The 23,839-nt window shown below is 33.4% G+C and overlaps 1 protein-coding gene and 1 long non-coding RNA gene across 3 annotated transcripts; both read right to left on the reverse strand.

Annotated features, from left to right (window-relative positions):
* Positions 1–3,166: 3,166 nt before the first annotated feature.
* On the reverse strand, positions 3,167–4,802 carry LOC132618947 (uncharacterized). Of its 2 annotated transcripts, XR_009574399.1 has the most exons (4): positions 4,709–4,802; positions 4,415–4,479; positions 3,529–3,622; positions 3,167–3,399 (listed from the first exon to the last, which is right to left on the reverse strand). It is a non-coding gene; the product is annotated as an uncharacterized LOC132618947 (long non-coding RNA). The 2 variants fall into 2 exon arrangements; XR_009574398.1 differs by having other exon boundaries at positions 3,168–3,622.
* A 12,127-nt stretch (positions 4,803–16,929) lies between these two features.
* LOC132618635 (potassium transporter 5-like) lies at positions 16,930–21,260 on the reverse strand. The gene is made up of 8 exons (XM_060333662.1): positions 21,113–21,260; positions 19,725–19,995; positions 19,185–19,433; positions 19,055–19,105; positions 18,692–18,952; positions 18,401–18,568; positions 17,969–18,223; positions 16,930–17,881 (listed from the first exon to the last, which is right to left on the reverse strand). Exons 1-8 carry the CDS (start codon positions 21,245–21,247, stop codon positions 17,034–17,036), a joined length of 2,238 nt encoding a protein of 745 aa, XP_060189645.1. The 5' UTR covers positions 21,248–21,260; the 3' UTR covers positions 16,930–17,033.
* Between the last annotated feature and the right edge of the window lie 2,579 nt (positions 21,261–23,839).

Below are 23,839 nucleotides of genomic sequence, written 5' to 3' on the forward strand. Positions count from 1 at the left end.
AGTAATTAATGTGAAAGGTAAAATAAGAAGAAATTTCTTTCTCTTGATATGTTAACGTGGACAAGTAAAAGTGAACGGAGGGAGTGACTTTTATCCCCGTTTTCCTTCTTTATCAATACTTTACTTATTTTACTCTCCTTTGCATTTTGTGATTATTGTTTCTTTACATTTATAAAATGTATAATTTATATTTTAATTTTGGAATTAAAATTTTGGTGATTTACGATATAATATATATATATCTTTATAATTTTGATTTTTTTTGTAAAAATTCTTTTTATCTATAATTGTTAATATAAAAAATTATAATATATTTTTTAAGTAATTTAATAAAAACAATTTATTAGTTTTGCTTTTGAAAAACTCAATATATGCATTAATTGACATGGATATCAACATGTAGGTATACATATGAGATATTAACGAATTTAAAAGAAAAAATCTAGAATCAAAATATTAATTTTCCCTCATAGTCTTACTAATTTTCTTTTTCACATCGATGAACAACTTTCATTGTCATGACAATGAGAAAAAAGTTCGATTCTTTCCGTCTCAAAGATTTAATTCCATCATATGTTTTTTATTTTTAAACTCCATTTTTTATTATAACTAAAGTAATGGTACATAAAATACATTTTTTATATATAGCGATATATAATAACAATTAGAATGTTTTTAAAAGTTATTTTCAAAATAGAAACCTTAAAGACTAACTAATTAAAGTGAGTAGACATGTTCTGCCCGTGCATTGCATGGGCATTTATTGCTAGTTTTACTACTACGTGAGAGATTTATTTTTGCACTCTTTTTTTATTATTTTATTATTTTTGGGTCTTTGCATTAAATATAGTTAATCTTTTCAGAGGTTATTACTTACTTTTTTGAGCAATTTATTGCTCGTGAGATATTAGAATACCCAACAGGTTGATTGCACGATGTGCAATTTTTTCTTAAGTGTTTGTTTTTCCTATTGTCTTTGTTTTATATTGTTGATTAAATTAATATAAGGATTATTCACGACTTGTGCAATCGCAATTCGTTGCTCGTTTAACATTAGTCTTTCAATACTTGTGAAGATGCAATTCGTTGCTCGTTTAACATTAGTTTTTCTTAAGTGTTTTTTTTTCCTATTGTCTTTGTTTTATATTGTTGATTAAATTAATATAAGGATTATTCACGACTTGTGCAATCGCAATTCGTTGCTCGTTTAACATTAGTCTTTCAATACTTGTGAAGATGCAATTAAGGTGCAAATGTTTTATGGAATAACACAAGAAATTCATCTGATAGATCCTTTAAGGACTGCTGTTTAACTTTTGGGTCTACTAATACAGTCAAACCTCTCTATAACGGCACCTGCATATAATAACACTTCTCTATGACAGCCAAGATTTTTCGGAACCGATTTTTTATGTTATATTTTACTTCTCTATAACAACATTTCACTTATAACAGCAACAACCAACCTTATAACAGTACTCTCTTTGTAAAATTATCCCCCAGATAACAGTTAGCTTCTTTTTTTGGTAACTAGTATTCGTACCCGCGCGATGCGCGGTTGATATGAAAAGAAACTAATCGTAAAAAATTAGTACACATACCTTACTTAATTTGACATCGAATCTAATTGTTTCAATTTTTAAATTGACAATTTTTCCGAGACCATTTATTTTTTCTTTATAAATCAATTTTAATATCCTACCTACACCGAAAAATTAAATTAAGAGTTGTTAATAATTTTTTAAGTATGCAAATAACGGCAACTTTAAGATTTGATTTTTATAGTGTCTTTTTTCACAAATGCTATTTCAATTATTTATCCGTCCCAAATTTATATATAATCATTTCTTTCACACTAAAAATGATTAATTTATCTTTTAATTAAATAAAAGTTAATTACACTCCATGTTATTGCATCCATTAATATTGTCCGAAACTTGACATATGATTTTATAATAATTTACACTTGGCTAAATATCTTTGCCCACTATATATTTTATTGATTGAAACCTTGTTAGATCTCTTTATAATTTATCAATATGTCGGCCACATATTACTTACTACATAGCAAAGCAACAGAACGACTTAATTACATTGTATAAGCAAAAAATATTCTTAAGCAATTGATCAAACGAATGAACTTGTAGTGGAAAACGTATCAGATATTGTATTCGTCATTAAATCAAATTTCTTGTCCCATTGTCTCAATTTTTCCTTTTATATAACACTGCGATTTTTTTTTTCTACTCATACAATATTCACCACTCATACTTGTTCTTCAAACTCTTATTCGTTGTCTCCTTCTCCTTAAATGGGTGATTTTAGTGATGAATTTACAGCGTTGAAATTGATAAACAGCCAATGCTTGAATTCCAAGGATCAACCTCAATAATATATAAAATGTTTTCTGAACTATATTTATCCAACGACTCTTGGGATAAAAAAAAGTTCAAAATATCTTTATTCTTAACTTTTATTCAATTTCCTAGTTGAAGTTTAAAGTAAATCTTCTCAATCGCATAGAAATGTTTCATTCCTATCATTACATAGTCACGTTTAAATGATTTTTATTTCTTTAACTTGAAATATTTGTCTTTGAATTTAAAGCTATCAATTGAAAACTAATATCTATAAGAATACCCCTTCCACATTTAAAATTGGCAAGTGGCTTTTTAATAGCTTAGCACTGGTCTTAATGTATTAATAATATGTCACATCAAATTTAATTTATATTTTATTTTTACTTAATTATACATCTTTTCTCAAAGGTGAGAGTCACTACCTTAAGTTCTAAAACTAAAACCAATGATATTTAACACCTTATAAAATCTTATGTCTGCTTTATTTGTGCATGACTTTTTAAAAAAAAAAAAAATTATATATCCTCGTTTATCCTTTTCTTCCTTGAAGCATTTTTGTTTTTAGAGAAGAAAATAACTGTTCTATTTTTATCAATGCCGAGATTTAATACATCACGTGATTAGCAATTAATTTTTGTTTCTCTTTTATTTTGAACATACAAAATTTGAGTTTAATTTCAAATTAAATTTACTCACATGAGAATTTATTTATATTTTTAAAATTTCTAATGTGTTTCCTGGAATTCCTTCATGATTCAATTTTTTTTTTTTTATCTACAAAGGCAATCGTATCCATAGTATGACTTTTTTAATCATAACTTTAAGACACTTTCCTATATTAAATTCAAAATAAGTTTATTAAAAGGGGTACTTGTAAAAATTACTAACACAAAATGAGCAATGTGCCATCCTAGCCCTCCTATTTCCATTTACCGTGCGAAGGCTAATGGATTAACATTTCTCAATAAAAAACATTCAATTCTTCTCCGATTGCATAATGTCCACAGGGTTCACGTATTTCCCCCTTCAAGTAAGTGTCCTATGAAAAAACCCAAAATCGATAACAATATCAAAATAAGTCTGCAACATTTTTTTCATTTTCAAAGATGAATGGTAATCCACAACAACTTAAAATAAGATTTTCCATGATACAATACAAAGCGCATACATGCTTAATTTTCCTCTGTTTTCCTGTGCGTCCTTCAATATTTAGGAGTAGATAGGCTCGCTAGAATTGCTTAATCTTCGTCGGTTGAATTTACCTGAAAGATAACATAAAAATATTTGTATACATAGTTAATAGCAGGAAGGTTAGGGACTGTTGGAATTATAAGCAGCTATAAATAATAACATCATTGAATATTGGTAGCTTCCTCAAAAGCGATATGCATATACTAACATCATTGAATATTGATTACTGATTAGTTACATAATTATATTAAAAGCTACATAATATTACATATTTTATATCAAAAGCTCTCATGCAAAAATAAACTAACATGATTGAATATTGATATTTCATACAATAATTTTTTGTATAATCAATGATTACCCTTAGACTACAATTTTTCCTATAAACTATCTTTACTAAAAGAACAACCATAGCAGTTTACTTCACATAAATGAACAACCTTTAGACTTACAAAAGGAGAAAATGTAAAACTATTAACGATACAATTATCTATTTACTTCATAATCTCTGTGTTACTCCTTAAACTTTTGATAAGAGATTTCGTTCTTAAAAGTTATTGGGAAAGGCATGATAATTTACTAAGTTGATTTGGTAAAACTCCTTCATATATTTCGTTTCTCCATCGTAGTTGTTTATTTTTCATATATTCATTTCGCATTTCTGAGATATTTATATACATCAGATCTATTGAACGAAACTTCAGATTCCTTAGTTACACCTGTGACAAAAGATGAATGTAATGTTAATTGTAACAACACAACATACCCAGTGTAATCCACAAGTGGAGTTTGGGGATAATGTTAATTGTAAACAACTACAAAATAATAGCAATAACAAAGTTAAATTAAGCTTGAAAATATACCTTGAATATTATTCAGAGAAATTTGATGTGCATAACCCATAATCCTTTTACCCATCGTAGAAATCCTGTACAAAAAAAAAAAAAAAATCACAACTAAAAGTCCTCTTACGATTTTATTTATTGCAAGCATGGTATTTTGAATAAAAAGAATAAAAGAGGCATAAATATAATATGACCTTATCAGTAGTTCAGTACCAAACAATGGGAATTAAAATCTCTTGCCGCTATATGCCACATTAAAGTATATACGAATAAGATAGTATCAAGGCGGGTAAAGAAATAAATCATCAATACCTTGTGAATGAAATGTTCACAGAAAATTTTCTTGAGGTAAAAAAAAAAAAATCTGAAAATGATTATTAGTAGGAGAGAATTAGAAAGCTTACATAGATTTACATGTTATTGAAGGGGTGTTTATAAGAGGTTAAGCTCAAAATTCAAGCCAATCAGTTAGTTAAACAATATCTATTTGAAAAGGTAGGATTTTAAAATATCATTATCTTATTATATATTTGAGTTTGGAAAATTTTGAATTGGTTATCCTTATCTTATATACTTAAGTATATGTTATTGTTAACTTCTTTTTTGAATTAGAGATAGGATAAGTACTTCATAAGTGATGGAATTGACTCATGGTCAAGTTTCTTAGCAATTTGACCGTACATGAACTTTTGATGATATTAATTATGACACCTAATTAAACATCTTCATTTTTATTATATTAAATCTCATGTTGAGTAGTTCAATATTTTTCCAGTTAAAGAAGGTTACAGTACACCATTTTTTTTTTACGTGCACCACTTTAAAATATGCTAGAGAGCTTATTTTAATTATTCAAATTTCAGACATCTTTTATTTGTTTGTTCAGTCTAATGACACAAATATTTTTTAAATTGTGCAGATTATGTTGAAAATATTATTTGAATTATTTAAAATTCAAAATAATTTTGTCACATCTTTTAAATTAACCTCAATGCAAAATACTCTTTTTATATAGGTGATTTATTTATTTATTATTATTTAAGATTATTTGGATTATTTAAAATTCGTATTTTTAATATTAGAATGCTTCATTTTTGAAGATAAAATGATAAAGAATTCCATTATGTTTAGAAACTTACCGAAACCTAATTCAATGAATTATCTTCTCATTAAATTTGAATATTTATATTTCAATTATATATCAATTCAAAAATGTTATTACAATTCTCATTAACTTTGTCTTAAAAATTTCCAAGTGGCTTGTTTTTAGCTTGCCACTTGGCTTAACCACATTTCTTGTACCTCTCCTTTTTTATATATATAGATATAATAATTAACCATCTTTATAAAAATAGAATATCCATGATTACCAATAATAAGTGTAGAGATTTGAACTAAATGTTTGATCATTTAATGCACTAATTATGAAAAAATATATCATACGAATATATGTATTTTCATCATTGAACAATTTTCCTTCATTATACAAAGTGTGATTAAGCTTAGAATTTGACGATTAAAATGAAAATTAGATTTTATGCATCTTTTTTGCCTATAATAACGAAGTTATTTAAATGTCAATGCGTTTATAGGTGTATAACAGCTATTCTCTATAATAGCTGAAAAGTTTTGGACCAAACTGTGCTGTTATAGAGAGGTTTGATTGTATATATATTCTATCCAAAAAATACAATTATCAGATCTTAGATTTCAAAGAGCAAACGAAGTATTGTATTATAGATCTCTTCAATATTTCAGATTTTGAACTGTCAATTTGGACTACATATCAACTAAATTTTATAATGTGCTTAATTGGATGAGTCAAAGCGGATCAATTATCCGCCCAAACTTAAGGCGGATTCCATGTCTAGCATAGTGGCCTTGGTATTGTTTGCTTTTTTTCTTGTTAAAGAAATAAGAATATAAAAAAGAGAAGTGCAGTTTGGATAGAAGAGATGTATAGTACTATTCATAGCCAAGTATTCACATGTAATAATTCTTAAGTTTTAGTATTGAAAGTACGATTGTACCCCTGGGCAGATTGCAACCATGAATTCAATTTTACAACGCAAAAGTGATGTGGAATATATACCATTTGACCAAAAAAGATCAACTCCATGCAAAGTGTAAGGCCGAGCCATCTCGCGAGGGCTTGTAACCCAAGTGTAGGCGGTGGCATGTTGCAAGTAATTGCACAATTTGTCCTTCAAATGGGTTTGTAAATTTTTCCCTTCAAATGGGCTGATCTTTAATTTTTTTCCCTTCAAAAGTGACTATATGCCTAGTGGGGCATAAGTTCTTTAACAACGTGGGCATAACTCGTGAATATTATGGTGCGTAAATTATATTCCTTTAGGCATAAGTTCGATTTTGAAGGGAGAATATTAAAGAGCAGTCCCTTTGATGGGAAAATTTAAAGACGATCACAGAATAGGGTCAAAAGTGCAAATGACCCAGAATGTTGGGTTGTTTCTGATGGTTGGGCGTTCATGGGCTAATGTATGGCCTCCCTTATTCAACCATGAAGTTGGGACATGTGGTCCAAACGAAAGTGTGGGCTACTCTGCAGACTGCGTGAAGCTGGTTGCACAAAGCAACGAATAGCTCCGGGTCTGTGAAGTCATAATTGCACGGATTTCCCTTCAAATGGTCCGATTTCTAATTTTTCCCTTCAAAATTGAAGAGGCATAAGTTCTTTAAGGTCGTTGGCATAACTTGTGGATATTATGATGCATAAAACTTTACATTAGTTCGATTTTAAGACAAAAATTAAAGATCAGCACAAAATAGGGACAAAAGTGCAAATGACCCTTGTACAGTGGAAGGATAACCGGCCGGTGCTATGTAAGCCCACCAAAAAACTGATGGGCTGCCTAATTATACCACCACTTTGAAAAAAGAAAGATGAAAAGAAAAAAAAAAACAAGTAAAAGCTTTCTATCTGAATTCACTTAAAAGAAAAATCGGCCACCAAGGGCCATCTGATTAAATATGAAAAGTGCCAAAATAAACTCTATCTGAATTGACGGTTGTGGAGACTTTCCATTTTACCCTGTGACATTAGTCAAATTAGTTGTTCAACAATCTTAGTGGGAAATACATCCTTCCAAATAGCAGAAAAGTAAAAGGAAATAACTATTCTGACTTTCTACACCTTTGAATTTTATTTGGCCTTTCAAACAAATGCCAAAAAACAATTCTTTTTTTCTAATTTTACTGGCATTTTTATGATATATGTTATTGGCGGATAACTTTCTTCAAATTAAAGTGAAGTTGTAGCTTTTAGTACGTAAAAATAATTTAATTCACCATGTTTCTCAGCAAAATATCATATGTTAACATTTAGAAAACTACATTTCGTTTGTTACTATTTCATCCTTATATTGTTTTAAGTTTGTAGTTTAACTTATTTGAGTACCGTTAAGAGTCCCCCATCTGTCATTTAAGATATGAGTAGCCTCCCATCAGGACTATCTTTTGGGGTTGAATAAAGTTCAAGATTCATTTATTTACAAGTACTCTTAATACTATACTATGTCTATCATCAATTTCATTCTAATTTTATCTTTTCTCCTGTCAATACTGTTCTTATGAAAACAAATTTCTTCACCATATTTATATGCAGTATCAAGTGTTCAACGTTTACAAAAGTAAATTATATATACACACACACACACATATATATATATACATACATACATTTTTCACTTGTTTTTTTCTTTTATTTTTGTTTGATATAATTACATCTGAGATGAGTTTAAACGGAGAAAAATGATAAGAATTTATATGGTTGAAAGGGGCGGAGCTAAAGGGCGGGAGAATTATATTGTATATATAATGTTAGATTTAAATTACACGTATATATACGCATAATGAACCTCCTAACACATATGGGAACCTTAGCTCTTTTTTTTTTTTACCACTAAGTAAGCTTAGTGGTTTTTTTTTTTATTAAAATAAATAAATAGATACAAAGGCAGATAAAACAAAGCATCAAAGACAAAAAGGGAAATGCTAAAAGACAAAAGCATCTACTGACAGTTGCCTTAAATTTTCTCCCCTGCAAAGCTGGATAGCATAAAGGTTGCGTCGGAGCTCCTCTTCATCGCATTTCAGAAGCAAACCATCTTCAAAGGTAAGAACTTTAGCATCTTTAGACTGATTTCACTTTATTCGCACCTAAAAAATTTCTCACCTGGTGCAGTTGAAATCAGATCCATGGAGTAACAAACTCAGAAGAAGATGAAGTTGAAGCAAATGAAGGTTGGTTCAGATCTGGGTTGTACAAGTTCGAGCTATCATGACTAGATTCGATTCATCAATGGTAAAATTCTTTGGCTTAAAAGTTAGTCCCAAAATCTTAACTGCGATTGCAAGAAAAGTTTTTGAGATTCCCTTATTGAGCTAAGAAATTGCACTGTCGTTCATGTGTTGCTTGTATTTGTTGTTGACGCTATTTGGGTGACTATGAATGTGTACTCTTGTCTTGTATTTGTTGTTGTAAGTGTTTGGGCTGCTGATTTTTTATCATACTTTGGTACTACCAGGAATTTCTGCTACTTTACCATCTCTAAAACTTTAATGGAATGAGCTAACGCTAATACCACCATTAAAGTCTTATTAATATCTAGATAACAGAAATTACTAAGTATGTACTTGAAAATTGTTGTTCCTTGTTGTTCTGATCCTGAGATTTGGTATCTGCTGCTTTTCCATGTTAATGATTTTTCTTCCTGCACTAGGCAATTCTGAAAAATTATTAAATCTAGAAGTACCTGCAAAATCAAAAGCTAGGTTAGTCATAAAATCAGCCAAGTAGTTTCCCTCTCTCAACACATGTTGTATTGTCACTTCATGGTGGTCCTTCAGATCCTTAATTATGTTCACCAGTGTGGCAATACACCAAGGGGCCTTCCATCTACCCTCCACCAAGTTCTTGAGCAGCATAGAATCAGTTTCAATTGTCACTGGTAGGTAGTTCTTAGAGACACATAAAGACAGTCCCTCCATCATTGCACTTGCCTCAGCAACTACATTAGTTGTCTCCCCTATCTCCTTACATTGAGCATACACCAGGTCTCCCCTCCAATCCCTCACACATAAACCGTAGGAGCTGGGACCAGGGTTCCCTTTTGAAGCTCCATCTGTATTACACTTATAGCACCTATCTGCAGGCAACCTCCAGTACACAATTCTAGTTGCAACACTAGACTTGTATCCTTCTAGAAATCTAACCATCTCTGGCCATAAGAATGGTATATTCTTAAGCCAAGGATATCTCAATTTTGCTAGATAGTACAAGTTGTTGTTCACTTCATGCACTACTCTATTAAAACTCACTGATCCACCATGTCTGACATTATTCCTTCTCTTCCACAATTCCCAAGTTACCATGGCGGGCACTGCTTGGAGAATTGGTTTAAGTTTGTCTCCACATTTCGTATTCCACCATGATCTGATAACCTGATGAGTTTGAATAAAACTTATATGTAAACCTGCTGCCTTCATAAATATTGTCCAGACCTCCTTTGCAAAACTTCCTGTTACAAATAGATGATGAATTGTTTCCTCTTGAGGAATAGGACAACAATAGCATCTAGAAACGATAGAAATTTTCATTCTCTTTAACTGGTCATCTGTAGGAAGTTTGAATTTCCATAGTCTCCAAAGGAAAAAAGAAATTTTGAAAGGGATTCCTTTAATCCACATATGTTTATACTCCTCCTGTTCAGCCTCTCTATGCCTGAGTAAGTCCCATGCACTATTAACAGTAAAATTACCTGATGTAGTAGCCATCCACCAGGGTTTATCCCAGTATCCATATAAATGATCAATGTGAATCTCTGATTTAATGTGATCCACAATCTCCAGAGGGAAATTCCGTTGTAATATATCTTCCTTCCAATTTCCATCATCCACCAATTCAGCCACTTCCTCCAGTTCCTCATTGATAGGATACTCTTCTGGCACCACATGATATAATGCCCCCAATTTTGTCCAATTTTCATGCCACACATTGGCTGAACCTGCTTTTATCTCCCACCATATTTCATGTTCTACAGTTTCTCTAGCTTCAATCATCTTTTTCCATACTTGTGATCCTCTTTTCCACTGTACTAAAGTTGGTATTACTTTCTTACAGTATTTATTCCACATATAGTTTGACCACAATGTACTTGTTGTTCTGAATCTCCACCATAATTTAGCAAAAAGAGCCTTGGAAACATCAAATAGAGATTTAAAACCCAAACCTCCTTCCTGTGTTGGAATGCAAATGTTCTGCCATGTGGACCAGTGTTTGCTCTTTGTCTCTTCCTTATTACTCCAGTAGTACTTAGCAAAGATCTTGTGAATTTCATGAATGACACATTTAAGAGGGGCCAATACTGACAGTAGGTGAATTGACATACTTTGCAGTACGCTTTTAATTAGAGTAGCTTTTCCTCCAAAAGATAGCAGTTTTCCTTTCCATGATAAAATTCTACTCTTCACCTTCTTTATCAGTTCTGCATAAAACATCTTCTTCTTTCTAGAATGGGTAATTGGACAACCCAAGTAAGTAAATGGGAGATTCCCTTTGGTAAAACCCGTTACAGTGGCAACTGATTGAATTAGTTCATTTCCCACCTTATCATACATGTAATAGGAGCTTTTAGCATTGTTTATGAGTTGTCCAGAAGATTGTTCATACTTCCTCAGTACCTCCATTATGCCTTTCATAGATTCTGAATCAGCAGATGCAAATATGATGGTATCATCTGCATAAGCTAAATGATTCAGTGGATTAGTCCATTTAGGCATCCCATACCCTATAAAGCTCCTATTTTCAAAAAGAGAGTTCAATGCCCTTGACAAAACCTCCGCAGATATTAAAAATAAGGCTGGTGATAGAGGGTCCCCTTGTTTCACTCCTCTAGTTGATTGAAAGAAACCAGTTGCTTGACCATTTAGAAGGATAGAGTACCAATTGTTTGCCACCAACCTCCAGATCAGTGTAATAAAATGTTCAGCAAATCCCATCTTTCTTAAAACATGCATAAGATACTTCCAAGAGACCCTATCATATGCTTTTGCCATGTCTAATTTCAAAACTACATTAGCAGGCTTCCCTCTAAGTCTGATATCTAAGACTATCTCCTGGGTTAGGAGAATATTCTAAAAAATACTCCTCCCTTTTACAAATCCTGCTTGATTGGATGATATAATACTAGGGAGTAAACCTTCCAATCTATCATGAACTAGCCTTGAAATCACTTTATTAATGAAGTTTGACAGACTTATTGGCCTCAAGTCTGTAAAACTGAGCACTGGTTGTTTCTTTGGAATTAGTACTAGGTTAGTATGAGTTATGGATTTTGGCAAAACTGCTCCATCAAAGAAAGCTAGTACCATAGCATGAACATCATCCCCTACTATATCCCAACACTGCTGATAAAACACCCCTGTGAAGCCATCAGGTCCGCTAGTACTGTCTCCATTTAGCTCATTTACTGCCCTCTTCACTTCCTCCTTAGTTGGATATGTGCACAACTTAATGTTTTGATCATATGATATCATAGAAGGGACATGATGTAGTAAAGTAGAAATATCTGGATCACCATCCTGAGTAAATTTCTTTTTGAAGTAATTGATTGCCTCCTCTGAAATTTGCTCTCTATCAACTAGCCAGTTCCCAAAGCTATCTTGAATTCTATCCAGTTGCAATTTCCTCCTTCGCCCTGTGACATAGTTATGAAAGAAATTGGTATTTCTATCACCTTCTGTGTACCATGAAAATCCAACTTTTTGTTTCCAATACTGCTCTTCTAGGGTAAGATATTTTTTCAATTCTGCTTGAGCTTTTTGAAGAACAATCCTATTAATGATGCTTGGCTCCTCTTCAAATAATTGTTCCTTCACTTTAACTACTTCCTCCCTGATTGTAAGTTGCTTGAAAATATCCCCATAGGTCTCTCTACTCCATTTAGACAGAGCCACTTTAAGATTTTTCATCTTATGTTTAAAAGCCAAATATGGAGATCCTACAAAGTCAGTATTCCAGTTCTGCCTTACTACTTCTTTGAAATAACCATGTTGTACCCAAAAGTTTAAAAACCTGAAAGGTTTTACAACATTGGTCATTTTCTCACCACAAGACAATATCATAGGAGCATGATCTGATCCAGTTTTAATGAGGTGTTCCACTTCAATCTGAGGAAAGATCTCTTGGTAAGACTGATTAGCTAAAACCCTGTCCAACCTTTTAAAAATGCAATCTTCAGCTGCTCTTCCATTCCACCAGGTAAATGGACTTCCTTTGTAACCCAGATCAAATAGTTCACAAGAGTTTATACAGAATGCAAAATCTTCACTTTCATTAAGTGTAACTGGAAGTCCACCTAATTTTTCTTCCTCTGATAGAATAGCATTAAAGTCCCCACCCACCATCCATGGTAGGTTCATTGATCCTACTAAGTAGTACAGATTCTCCCATAACTCTTGCCTCTCCCCTTCATTACATTTGGCATAGACAAAAGTAACTAAAATGTCTTGGCCAATATCTTGATGATTCAATTTAAAGGTAATTTGCTGCTCAGTATTCAAAATGAGCTCCCATTGAACAGCTTCATCCATGAATACCCATATCTTTCCATTTTGATTTGTAATAGCTGTGACCATCCCCAGTCTCCTTTTGTACTTTTGTAAATGTCTACAATGCTGAAAAGGTTCCATGAGAGCAACAATATAACACTTATACTGTTTTTGTAAAATGACAAGCCTCTGAAAAGCTTGTTGAGTATTCACTGATCTAATATTCCAAATTAGTGATTTTAACATCATTTGGATTTAGGAATGCCAGTTCTCTTTGGTATTACCCTCTTGACTTGTGGAAATTGTTGGTTCTTTGTTTTTTTGACACTATTTCCAAAAGCATTTGGGGATATATCAGCATCCCTTGTAATCTGTTTGATGATGCTATTGTCAATGTCAGCACCCTTCTCCTCTGTTTGTTCAAGTTCCCCCAAAGTCTTTTGTACTTCTGTCTTTGTGACCTTGTGAGCAAAAATATCATGTAAACTTGCCTTTGGATTGGTGTGGGGTTCATATTCTGCAGTCTGTGACATTTTTTCCATACAGTCCCTGTTTGTAGCCTTATGTTTGTCCACTTCTCCCTCATTATTCACCAACTGCCTTTGTTCTGTGCTATGGTTTTCATTTTCTGCCTGCTCCCTGCTCTTTTCCTGCATATCATTCTCTTCGTTGTGCTGTTTTGCAGTGTCTGTTTCCCTACTGTTATCTGGTGGTTCCTCTTCCTTGTTGCTTGGTATTTGACTGATTGCTTCCTGACTTGCAGATCCTCCAACATGAGATGAGCATGGTGATAAGGGTGGGATGGGAACCTTAGCTCAATTGTCAATGGGTTTCAAATTTTCATAACGTCACGGGTTCGATTTGTCAGTATCGTTTTTTTCTCTATTTTTAGCTTCAGTTTTCCTCTCAGTTTTCATGCATATTGATATTGTAAAAACTCAATGAAGGCCCACAATTTCTTTCCCAGGACTGGTATCCATTGAGGCCCACGATTTCCTTCTCAACATCCTTTTCTTGCGCAGATTGCCCTTCTTTTGGGGTAGTCTTTTAAGTTTTACTCCTCATATTTTTTGTCTTTAAATTTTACCCCTTATGTTTATGATCTTTAAATTTTGTCCTTTACTTGAAAAGGTGGGCAAATACCTCAGGTTCTGGGTTCGATGCCCCCCCCCCCCCCCCTCCCCTTTTCCCCTCAGGCATTAAAAAAAAAATCACAAGGCAGGGCTAGGAGGAGGTGTATGCCGGATCCGGCATAGTTTAGTTATACCGTATGGGGTAGACTTTTACTTAAGACATAACCAAAATTATGTCCCATAAGGCAGACATTTTCCTTAAGGCATAGACTTTGCCTTATAAGGCAACCTTTTAATTATGCCTTAAGAAAAAGTTCCGTCTTATGGGGCATGCTTTTAGTTCTGTCTTATGAGGCACACTTTTAATTAAGGCATAACTAAAAATTTGCCTTGAAAAGAAAAAAAAATTATGCCTCAAGGCAAAGTCTGCCCCCTCCGGTAGACTTTTAGTTAAACATAACTAAAAGTCTGCCGGAGGAGGCATAACTAAAAGTCTGCCGGAGGAAGCGTAACTCCTTTCGATTTTTTTTTTTTTAAATATTTGATTGAGCAGAGATTCGAACCCGAAACCCATGAATTTTAGAAAAAGGGCAAAATTTAAAGACCACAAAAATGAGGGGCAAAATTTAAAGACCACCCCAAAAGAAGGGCAATTCTGCCCTCTCAACATTGTACCGATCAAGGCCACTTTACTTTCCAGCACTGATAAAAGTAAGACCCAAGCATATAATTTTCCTATAAGACCCAAGCATATAATTTTCCTTCTTATTTTTACATTGTAATGTCCCTTATAAAATTATAGCACAGGCCCAATGTCGTGGCACCGTTCTAGCTTACAACAACAACAACATATCTAGTGGAACCCCACAACGTGGGGTCTAAAAAGGATAAAGTATACGCAGACCTTACTTTCACCTTGGAAGGTAGAGAGGTTTTTTCCGAAATACTCTTGGCTCAAAAGAAAACGAGGGAAAACAAGGCAAAAGAGTCAGATACGGATAAGCATATCAAAGCAATGCGGAGATGAGAAATAACAAGAGCGAAGAAGTCAAGATAAAACAGCCTGGAAAAACAAGACCCAACACATAAAAGCAGAAATCAAAGGATAATAAACGGTGGAGCAAAACTACGCCTACTAGTGCGAGAGAAAAAGCAAAACTACCTTCTAGACTTCTATCCTAATCTGGGTCCTCCACAACTTCCTAGCTTATGCACAATTAATATGTTACTACTAAGTATCCACAATTAATATGTTACTACGTATATTTTGTCCGTGGTAAGACATTGTACAAAGGTTGCTTAAGTGCAACAATAGTACTTTTCCATATCCAAAATGTGCAGCACTTGTCTCTACAAACATAGGTACACACTTTACAGTAATCTACACAAAAATTTGGGGCATTTTGGTGAGTAGAGCGAATATGTGAAGCTTTTATCAAGCGCCAAAGCTTCTATCAAGCATTGCTGGTAAAATGATTAGTGTGGCTTAGCAAAATGCAGCTATACATGCGACACCATCTGGGTGAGCATTGTCGCGCTCAGCTTTTGTTCTCCAATCTGTTTAAACAAAATAGTTAGTCATTAAGCTGTAAATTGGTGCACAGGAAGGGATACAATATAGTTGTGGAGCAGTTGTTACTATTTTTGTTACGTAAATAATTTTGTAGCCGTTTAATCGAAAGCATAGCTGTAGGCTTCTTGCTATTTGATCAGGAGGGAGTAAGAGCCCGTTTGGATTGACTTATGGCTTTTAAAATATGTCCAGTGGATACTTGCAATGCAACTTTTGCATGGATTGGAGGTTGATTATTGTACTATGAATTTGCAGATTCTTGTAGTAATAATTGTACATGCTACTTCAAGAAATTGTGTAATACATATATCCAATGATGCAGGGACTATTGGAGGAACACCAAAGATAAATGATTGTTAAGCTACTTGCGGAAGAATCACAGCCTGTGAAGAACTCTTTTTCTTCCTACAATGTAATGGGAGAAAGAGAAGTTGAATAAAATGATGGTTATTGCGTGTTTGGTTAACAGAATATCTTTAAACAATTGGGAAGCCACTACAAGAAGTCTAAGCATGAGCCAAGGTTTTGTGATAAGTTAGATGCAAGTGCTTTTGATTTTGAGGAGGAACACATTTTACTCTCAATGGACCAAAGCTCACACGGAAGTTCACTTAGTAAGGTTGCCAAAATGTTATATCATTGTCAACATGCTGGTCTGAAGTGAGCTTTGCCTCTTCATAGGCTGGGTAAGGGAGGTGATTTGACTGATGACACAGGTCAGGGAAAGATCATGTAGTACAATGGGTTCTTAGCTCAGCTGTTATATTCACAGTTTGATAAAGAGGAGATCGTTTGTTGATCTATGGGATCAAGAAATTAACTGTGGAGGTACTTTATTAGGAAGAAAGGGAATACCTTACAACTATTTCAAAACTTCGGGGTACTGAGCAGCAATATGTTCTCAAGGACAAAGGCTTCCTCTTCACAACATGCAACACTAAAACATTTACTGTAAAATCCATATATGATGAATTGATGATCACTGTTACTTTGACATAGATGGGGGGCCAAAGTCTGAAGGGAACCTCATGACAAATTGCAGTACACAGATGGCTTAGAGATTGTATGAGGTTCCTTCTGCTCACTATATCATCATCAGGGGTATATCATTTCAAAGAACCATCAGGATTTATGTGGTCTATTCAATTTCTGTTGCTCTTGGTTTTTAAGTAACAAAAAAGGGCTAAGATTTTCCCAATTATCAAAGCTCATGGTATTATCACATCTTCCTTTTCAAATGATTGGCGCACAAGTAATCTAATGTTGATCCCAATTTTTTTTGTATTGTGCTGGTTCTGATAAGATGTTAGCATAGATTTAGGCTTCAAATAACGATTTTATCTAGTCTTACATAAACTTAATTTTACAAACTCTAAAGAACGATTCTTCCCTGTACATCATATGAACTTTAGAGCATGAGCTAAAGTTCATATGTCATTCCTATGTTTAACATGTGCTTGTGAGGGACATCAAACACCTTATTCCTCTGCCTTATGTTCCTATTTAAAAAGTTATAACAATAATTTATTACAACTTTCTTGACCATACTAGATTCCTCTTTGGCTATTACATCGCGGACCCCTTCAAGATGAACCACCGCGTTTTGCAGGGCTCTGTCTAGCACTTCAAGTTCTCTATCTTTTACTGATTCTTCCTCCTGTTGTTCACTTATGAACTCCCTGAACCTCTCAAGTAGCGAGCTTTCAAATGGCTCTTGGCTGTTGCGAATATCATTATATCCGTATGTCACCACACAGTGGAAAACATACAAATCAGCTGGATGCGCTCGACTGAAAATGAATCTTTTTTCCGTTGGAGATTCACTCATAGGAAGTGACTTGAAGGACACAAACAGAAGTACAGAATGCACGGCGGGCACATTTGTTAGGTAGTGCTTGAAAATAGGTGGAATACTGTGGACAATATCTGAATGGAAGATAGCAAGTCCTGGTAAGCGATGACAATTTATCCTAGCCATTGTTTCTTCCACATTATTGACTGAGATACTCTGGTCTAGCTCAAAGTTGTATATCTTCCTGTACACATAATTCCATATGTACATAATTGACATAAGGAACAAGGCAAAAACAAGCTGCATATATCCCCCTTGATTAAACTTATATAGCACGGAGCTGAAGTAGATAAACTCAACCCCACCAATAACCAGACAATAGGCCATCACGATGAGGATGTGAGTTTCCCAGATCAGAACCATGACTAATACAATGAATAGTGATGTCAAGCTCATCACAAGCACAACAGCTATACCTGTAATTGAAGAACAAAACAATTAATCTAACTTACTCATCAGATTTTTCTTAAAAAGAATAGTTACAATGCAAAAAGAGGTTATACCATAAGCGTCCCCAATCCTTTCAGTAGTCCTGAATCCAAGAGTAATGGCGATGCAGGCTAACATAAGAAGATAATTGACTTCCGGGATGTAGACTTGTCCTCGGTGCTTGTTCGATGTATGAACAATTTGAACACGAGGGAAGCATCCCCACGGGAGGGACTGTTGAATTATCGAAAACGTCCCAGAAATCATAGCTTGACTCGCTATTACTGAGGCTAAAATCGCCACCACAAAAGTTGGCCAATATACAACATCTAGGAAAAGAAAGCATTACATGTTAATAACTTTTGCCACCACAAACCACCACACACAACATCAATAATCTCATTATTTACGGATGGTTACTTATAGGTGATAAGATAATTAATGTATAAATTCATTGGTATTGTCTTGTTATAAAAGTTGAATTCGTATGTCAATTATGTGCTTACGTGGTATGGACTTGAAAAATGCATCAGCGACAAACTGACTATTCTTCCTTAGAAAAGAGGCTTGTCCAGCATACGCTACAATTAGAGCTGGATATGTTACACAACACATGCTTATTTTTATAGATCGAATAGTGAAATGGCCGACATCTGCAAATAGCGCCTCAGTTCCTGCAATTGATCATTAAATATTAAAAGTTGGAGCAAAAAACAGTACTTTTTTTCCTCTCTGCTTTCATTTCCTCTTTAATTAAGAGTAGTAAATTTGAAGGGCTCCTAACAAAGAATGGTTACCTGTTATTGAGAGAACAGTACCGCCAAGAGAAATCCAAGCATTCTTCTTGTTTCTCTTGAAATAGTCTATGATATATATCGGGTTAACGGCTTTCACAACTTTTGCATCGTACTTAACCAAGTTATAGATGCCAATACTACCGATCAGTGAAAACCAAAGACAAATTATTGGTGCAAACATTATTCCTACTTTGTCTGTTCCTAGTCTTTGCACCATGAAGAGAAGCACTAAAATAGCAATTGCTATCCAAACTACCCCCTCTGCATCTCAAAAAAAAGTAAAAATTATTAATAACCAAGTGAGATAATATGCATGTTAATTCACTGATTTTGTATTTTTTAATAGAACAACTTGCAAATTACCTTCTGTCACGGCTGAACTTGCTTTTTTTAGACCTCCCACAGCAGACAATACTGCACACATCTTTTTCTAGTTTAGATAATGAAATTAAATTTAATTTGCTGCAGATCAAATATGGTAAAAGAACCATGCCTGAAATGCAGGGAGTGAGAACACTGTCCGCAATGACCATGGAAGTACCGAGCATCGCGGCAAGGAGAAGAAACAACTTCCAAGTTTTGCTGTTTTCTAGCTTATATTTGAGTCTTAGAGCCAGACGATTGGCATCATTTGGCAACTCCTGGCTGCAAGTCGACAAGTCTCCGTCTTCTGCTCCTTGAGTTAGAATTAAGCCCACATTTGCATGTCGACATATCAAAGAATACAATGCAAATGTACCTCCTATAAAACAAAAAAATTATAGTTAGTTTTGATAGGAAAATACTTCAGGGTAGTGAAGTGAGCTATTTAGCAATTTGGTTTATCTGCTTCGGTACATAGAACTATAAGTTCGATTACCTTGCACTACAAAGTAACACATATGCAGCTATGAAATTTTAACAACATACTTTAGAACCATGATTAACACCTAACAACAACTACGAAAAAAACTTCATATTTATCTATGATGTACTTCATAGCTACAGGTAAGTGGGGGATTAGTGATAAAAGATGAGATGGAAGATTAATGACCTTCTCCATTGTAAGTGGCTCGGAGAACGATGAAGATATATTTGACAAGAGCTATTAGGGTGATGGTGTAGAAAATGATGGAGAGGACCCCAATTATATCGTCCTCGTGTTTGATCCCATTAGAGAATGTGCTTGAGTAAACGTAGATGGGTGAGGTTCCCATATCTCCGTACACCACCCCCAGGCTATGGAATGCTGTTCCAAGATCTTCATATACTAGTGTAATGCTTTGAATAGCCATTTGTAAATATAACACCCACCACTTGGCTGCCTGATAAATTAAAGGGACACATATAAATATTTCACGTTAGGATGAAAATAAACATAATTTCTTGATCGAGTACTGGAAAAAGCAAATATCTAGAATGACATTATCATGCTTATTAAACTACTATTTAAAGGATGAAAACTTTAATAGAACTATTCTCTGGGCACACGCGCAACCATTAATAAGTAATTGTTTTATAAAGCCGTGTGAATAATATTTAATTATATGTTTGAGTATATAAAATGAATATTATATACAATATATCTTATGTTTAAAGTAGTCAAACTTACAAAAAGATAATTTAGAGGAAATCACAGAAATCTTGATTCAAATGAATTTGGTTAATGTAAACCTATGGTAATCAAACTTAGTAGTTGTGGTACAATTGAGAAAGTCATAGTTAGTAGTAATTTGTATCTCTATGAACCCATCTTTCTCAAAATTCTTCTCATTATGGCTAAATAAAGTGATAACGTTGAATTTATTATAGTCTTTGTTGCTCCCAAGCCACGGACCAAAGAAGTTGAAGGATCAAACACTCTTGAGCATAAAAAAAAAAATATCAAACACCTGCCTCAGCAGATATATAAAATCAAATGTCATTCAGATTAAAAAAATATAAAATTTAGTACCTGTAATTTTATAAGAGAAAGATCATACTGGCTTCAAATCAAAAGAAAAGAGTGTCATTATTAATATTAGACCAGAATAGCCACTTAAGTAAAATAGATAAACAATAATAAAAGCAGTTCAAAACACTTGTCAGATTAAAAGCATGCTAAATTAATAAACAACATTATAACAAAGAAAATTATTTTAACTCACCTAACATTTTTATAGTACTGGGTGGGATTATGTAATTGTCCCTGGAAACTTCGCATATATGCTTTAATGTCTCTTTTATCTTCATATGAATTCATGGATATATTTTCCTCAAACTATTTTTGTAGTTCGAGTAGAACAAAACAAATCATCAACAGAGATAAAATGAAAAAAACACCTCTCTTTCCTTCGTGTCCATTTGTATTGCCAAAACGTTCAGTGATTTAGTTGGGGCATCGCAGACGCTATGTATAAAATATTATTATATGACGAAAAAGGTTTGATGACATAAGCAAACCTTTTCGGATGTGCGGACATGCATGCTACCGGACTCCATTTCTACAATAGTAGCCTCCGGTAAAGTTTGCTGAGGAACTTCCTCCATGATCAATTGTTGTTGTTGTGGGACTTCCTGGATGCTGATGATATCCATAGTGCGAGACAGCTGTGACCTGATACATATAAGATATATTAGGAAATGCATGACAAACTGATGTAGTAGTAAAAATACTAGGAATTTTAGAAATAGAAAATGACCTGCATACCTTAATCAAAACTACACCTCTGTGTGATCTGAATATTTGGGGGACTAAAGTATTACTCACTGGTTGTCACAGCCAAACCAAATGGCCTATATATAAGGGGATTGGCAAAAAAAATCTTCCAATTTTTTCTTTATTTATTTCTTCCTCCTTTGGTTTAAACTTTCAATACTCTTTATTATTTATCTTTTAGACTATATCAGTACTATATATATATTGAACGTAAGTGAATCGCATAAAAAAGGGACAATGAGTAAGTAATTATTATGGTAGGAACCCGTCAATTTTAATTAAGGGCTAGATATATATATTTTAGGAGTTAATATTTTTTTGAGGGGTGTCCTAAATTAAGGGCAATATGTATTTTAGGAGTCAGTATTTTCTTAAGAGGCATGTTAAAGACTAAGAGGACACTTACTTTGAATCGGAGGGAAAATAAATTTGCATTAATTAGCCGTAATTACTCTCTCTGTTCACTTTTGACTTTGCACGCCCCTTAAGAATTACTAAATGAAGTATGTATGAATAATTAATATCAATGGTAAAACAATAAAAAAAAAAAAAGTTTGTCTTTCTTTGATATGCTAATGAGCCAGTTTTCATGCACCTGGTGGCGGATCTACTTGGGGGCCAGGGTGTTCACCCGAACACCCTCGGCAAAAAATTACAGTGTATATATAAGGTAAATTTTCTGTATTTATGTGCAAATATTAACTTTTGAACACCCTCGGCAAAAAATTACAGTGTATATTTAGCTTCTTCTTTTTTCCGAACACCCTGAATGAAAATCCTGGATCCGCCACTACACCTGGATCTATTTTACAAAGTGTAGCATCTCTTAGGTAATTAATTACTTCTCTGGAATTTTATGCCAAACAAACCAATTTATTATAGTGGTTAATAATTTAATATAGTAAGAATATGCATTATTTAATCATCTTAAGTGATAAAAGTGTATATACAAACACATGTCATGTATTTATTCCTCTTACCAGCATATACCAGATGACTTTATCCACCGAGACTTAAAGATATGGAAAAATCACCTCTTTTTGCCTTTATTTTTTATTAGTTCCATTTCAATTTCTGTAAGTTACGACTTTACCATTCTATTTTTAATACGTATATGATTACTGGTTTTGGTAATTTCAAACATAATGAATGGAGTATGTTATCTCAAACAGAATGAACCGAGTCATTTGCTTGGTCAAGAATTCAAACGCAATATTGTTTAGTAAATACTATTTTCTAAATGCTTGTTATGTATTAGAGCATTCTGAATTCTGCAGCGCATTTTAATCTCACCGTATATTTTTACTCTTCAATTAAATTTTATTTTTTCTGATGTATTAACTTGATTTGCTATCAGATAGAATATTATATTTAATGAAATATTGTAACTTCTAAAACTATGTTCATGTTTCATGAATATCAAAATATTTTTGCAAATTTTTATATCAAATTGAAACAGGAAAAAGATAATTTTTTTGATGTATATATTTATCTAGAAGGAAAGGGGAAATATATAGGCAAAGAGATATTTTTCTTCAACTTCTACTTATACTACATTCATGGAATTTTTAATTTAAGAAAATGTAAAAACTGATGTGGTTCCATTATTTGACCAAAAAAGAACACGCAGGCAGCATTCCATACAAATGAATAAAATCCACAAAAAAAAATCTTTAAAAAAAAATATGAGAAATGGCTTTTTTAGAAAAAAAAAAAGATAAGGAAAACGAAATTCATAAGTTGCATTCAACATTGATCGTTCATCCTCATCTTCCAACATATTCTATCCTAAGCTCGTCCCTACGGTCACCACACCCTTAACCCACCTCTCACTAGTAATATTTGCCTAAATTATATATAAATGCTTTCAGAATAACAAAGTATTAATATCGCTAAAATGGTTGTTTAAGAATTTCTATAAAGATGACCGGGAGGCATCACCATTTTATCTGCTTTTCGCGCTAAGTATAGTCGTCGCTGGTTACCTCTATCAACTACTACCACCCATAACCACCTTGTTGACAGTCACAACCACTTTCACATTATGTTGTCATCACCATAAGCCACCATCCCCAACCATCAATCACATAATTATCGACAATCAGCACCACTATATATCGCTAATTATTGTTATCATTCACCACCACCAGCTATTATTGTCATCCACCATAATTATCAAACACCACAACCAGCTACGTTAACGACCATCAACAATTATCGTTAATCACTACTGATAACCACCATCACCACTAGTTGTTACTATCGACAACCACCACTATCAGCCAACATCATCCCAATCGACATTCACAACAACCATCCATAGCCATCACCACACCAATCGTCATATAAGTTTCTAAAATATTTTAGGTTAATTTAGTATTTTTATCTTAATATAATATTTTAATATTTAAATGTGTATTCATATTTGGAAATCTTAATGTGCATCTTAAGATGTGTATTTAAATTTACAC

Source organism: Lycium barbarum, chromosome 11, assembly GCF_019175385.1.
Source record: "Lycium barbarum isolate Lr01 chromosome 11, ASM1917538v2, whole genome shotgun sequence".
NCBI lineage: Eukaryota > Viridiplantae > Streptophyta > Magnoliopsida > Solanales > Solanaceae > Lycium > Lycium barbarum.

What these genes read in the sequence shown, in the direction of transcription:
- LOC132618635 (XM_060333662.1), bottom strand. Translation starts at nt 21,247, where the DNA reads ATGGATATCATCAGCATCCAGGAAGTCCCACAACAACAACAATTGATC. An exon ending in AGCCACTTACAATGGAGAAG is followed by an intron (nt 19,434 to 19,724) that starts GTCATTAATCTT and finishes TTTGTTTTATAG; the next exon opens with GAGGTACATTTGCATTGTAT. An exon ending in AAGTTCAGCCGTGACAGAAG is followed by an intron (nt 18,953 to 19,054) that starts GTAATTTGCAAG and finishes TTTGAGATGCAG; the next exon opens with AGGGGGTAGTTTGGATAGCA.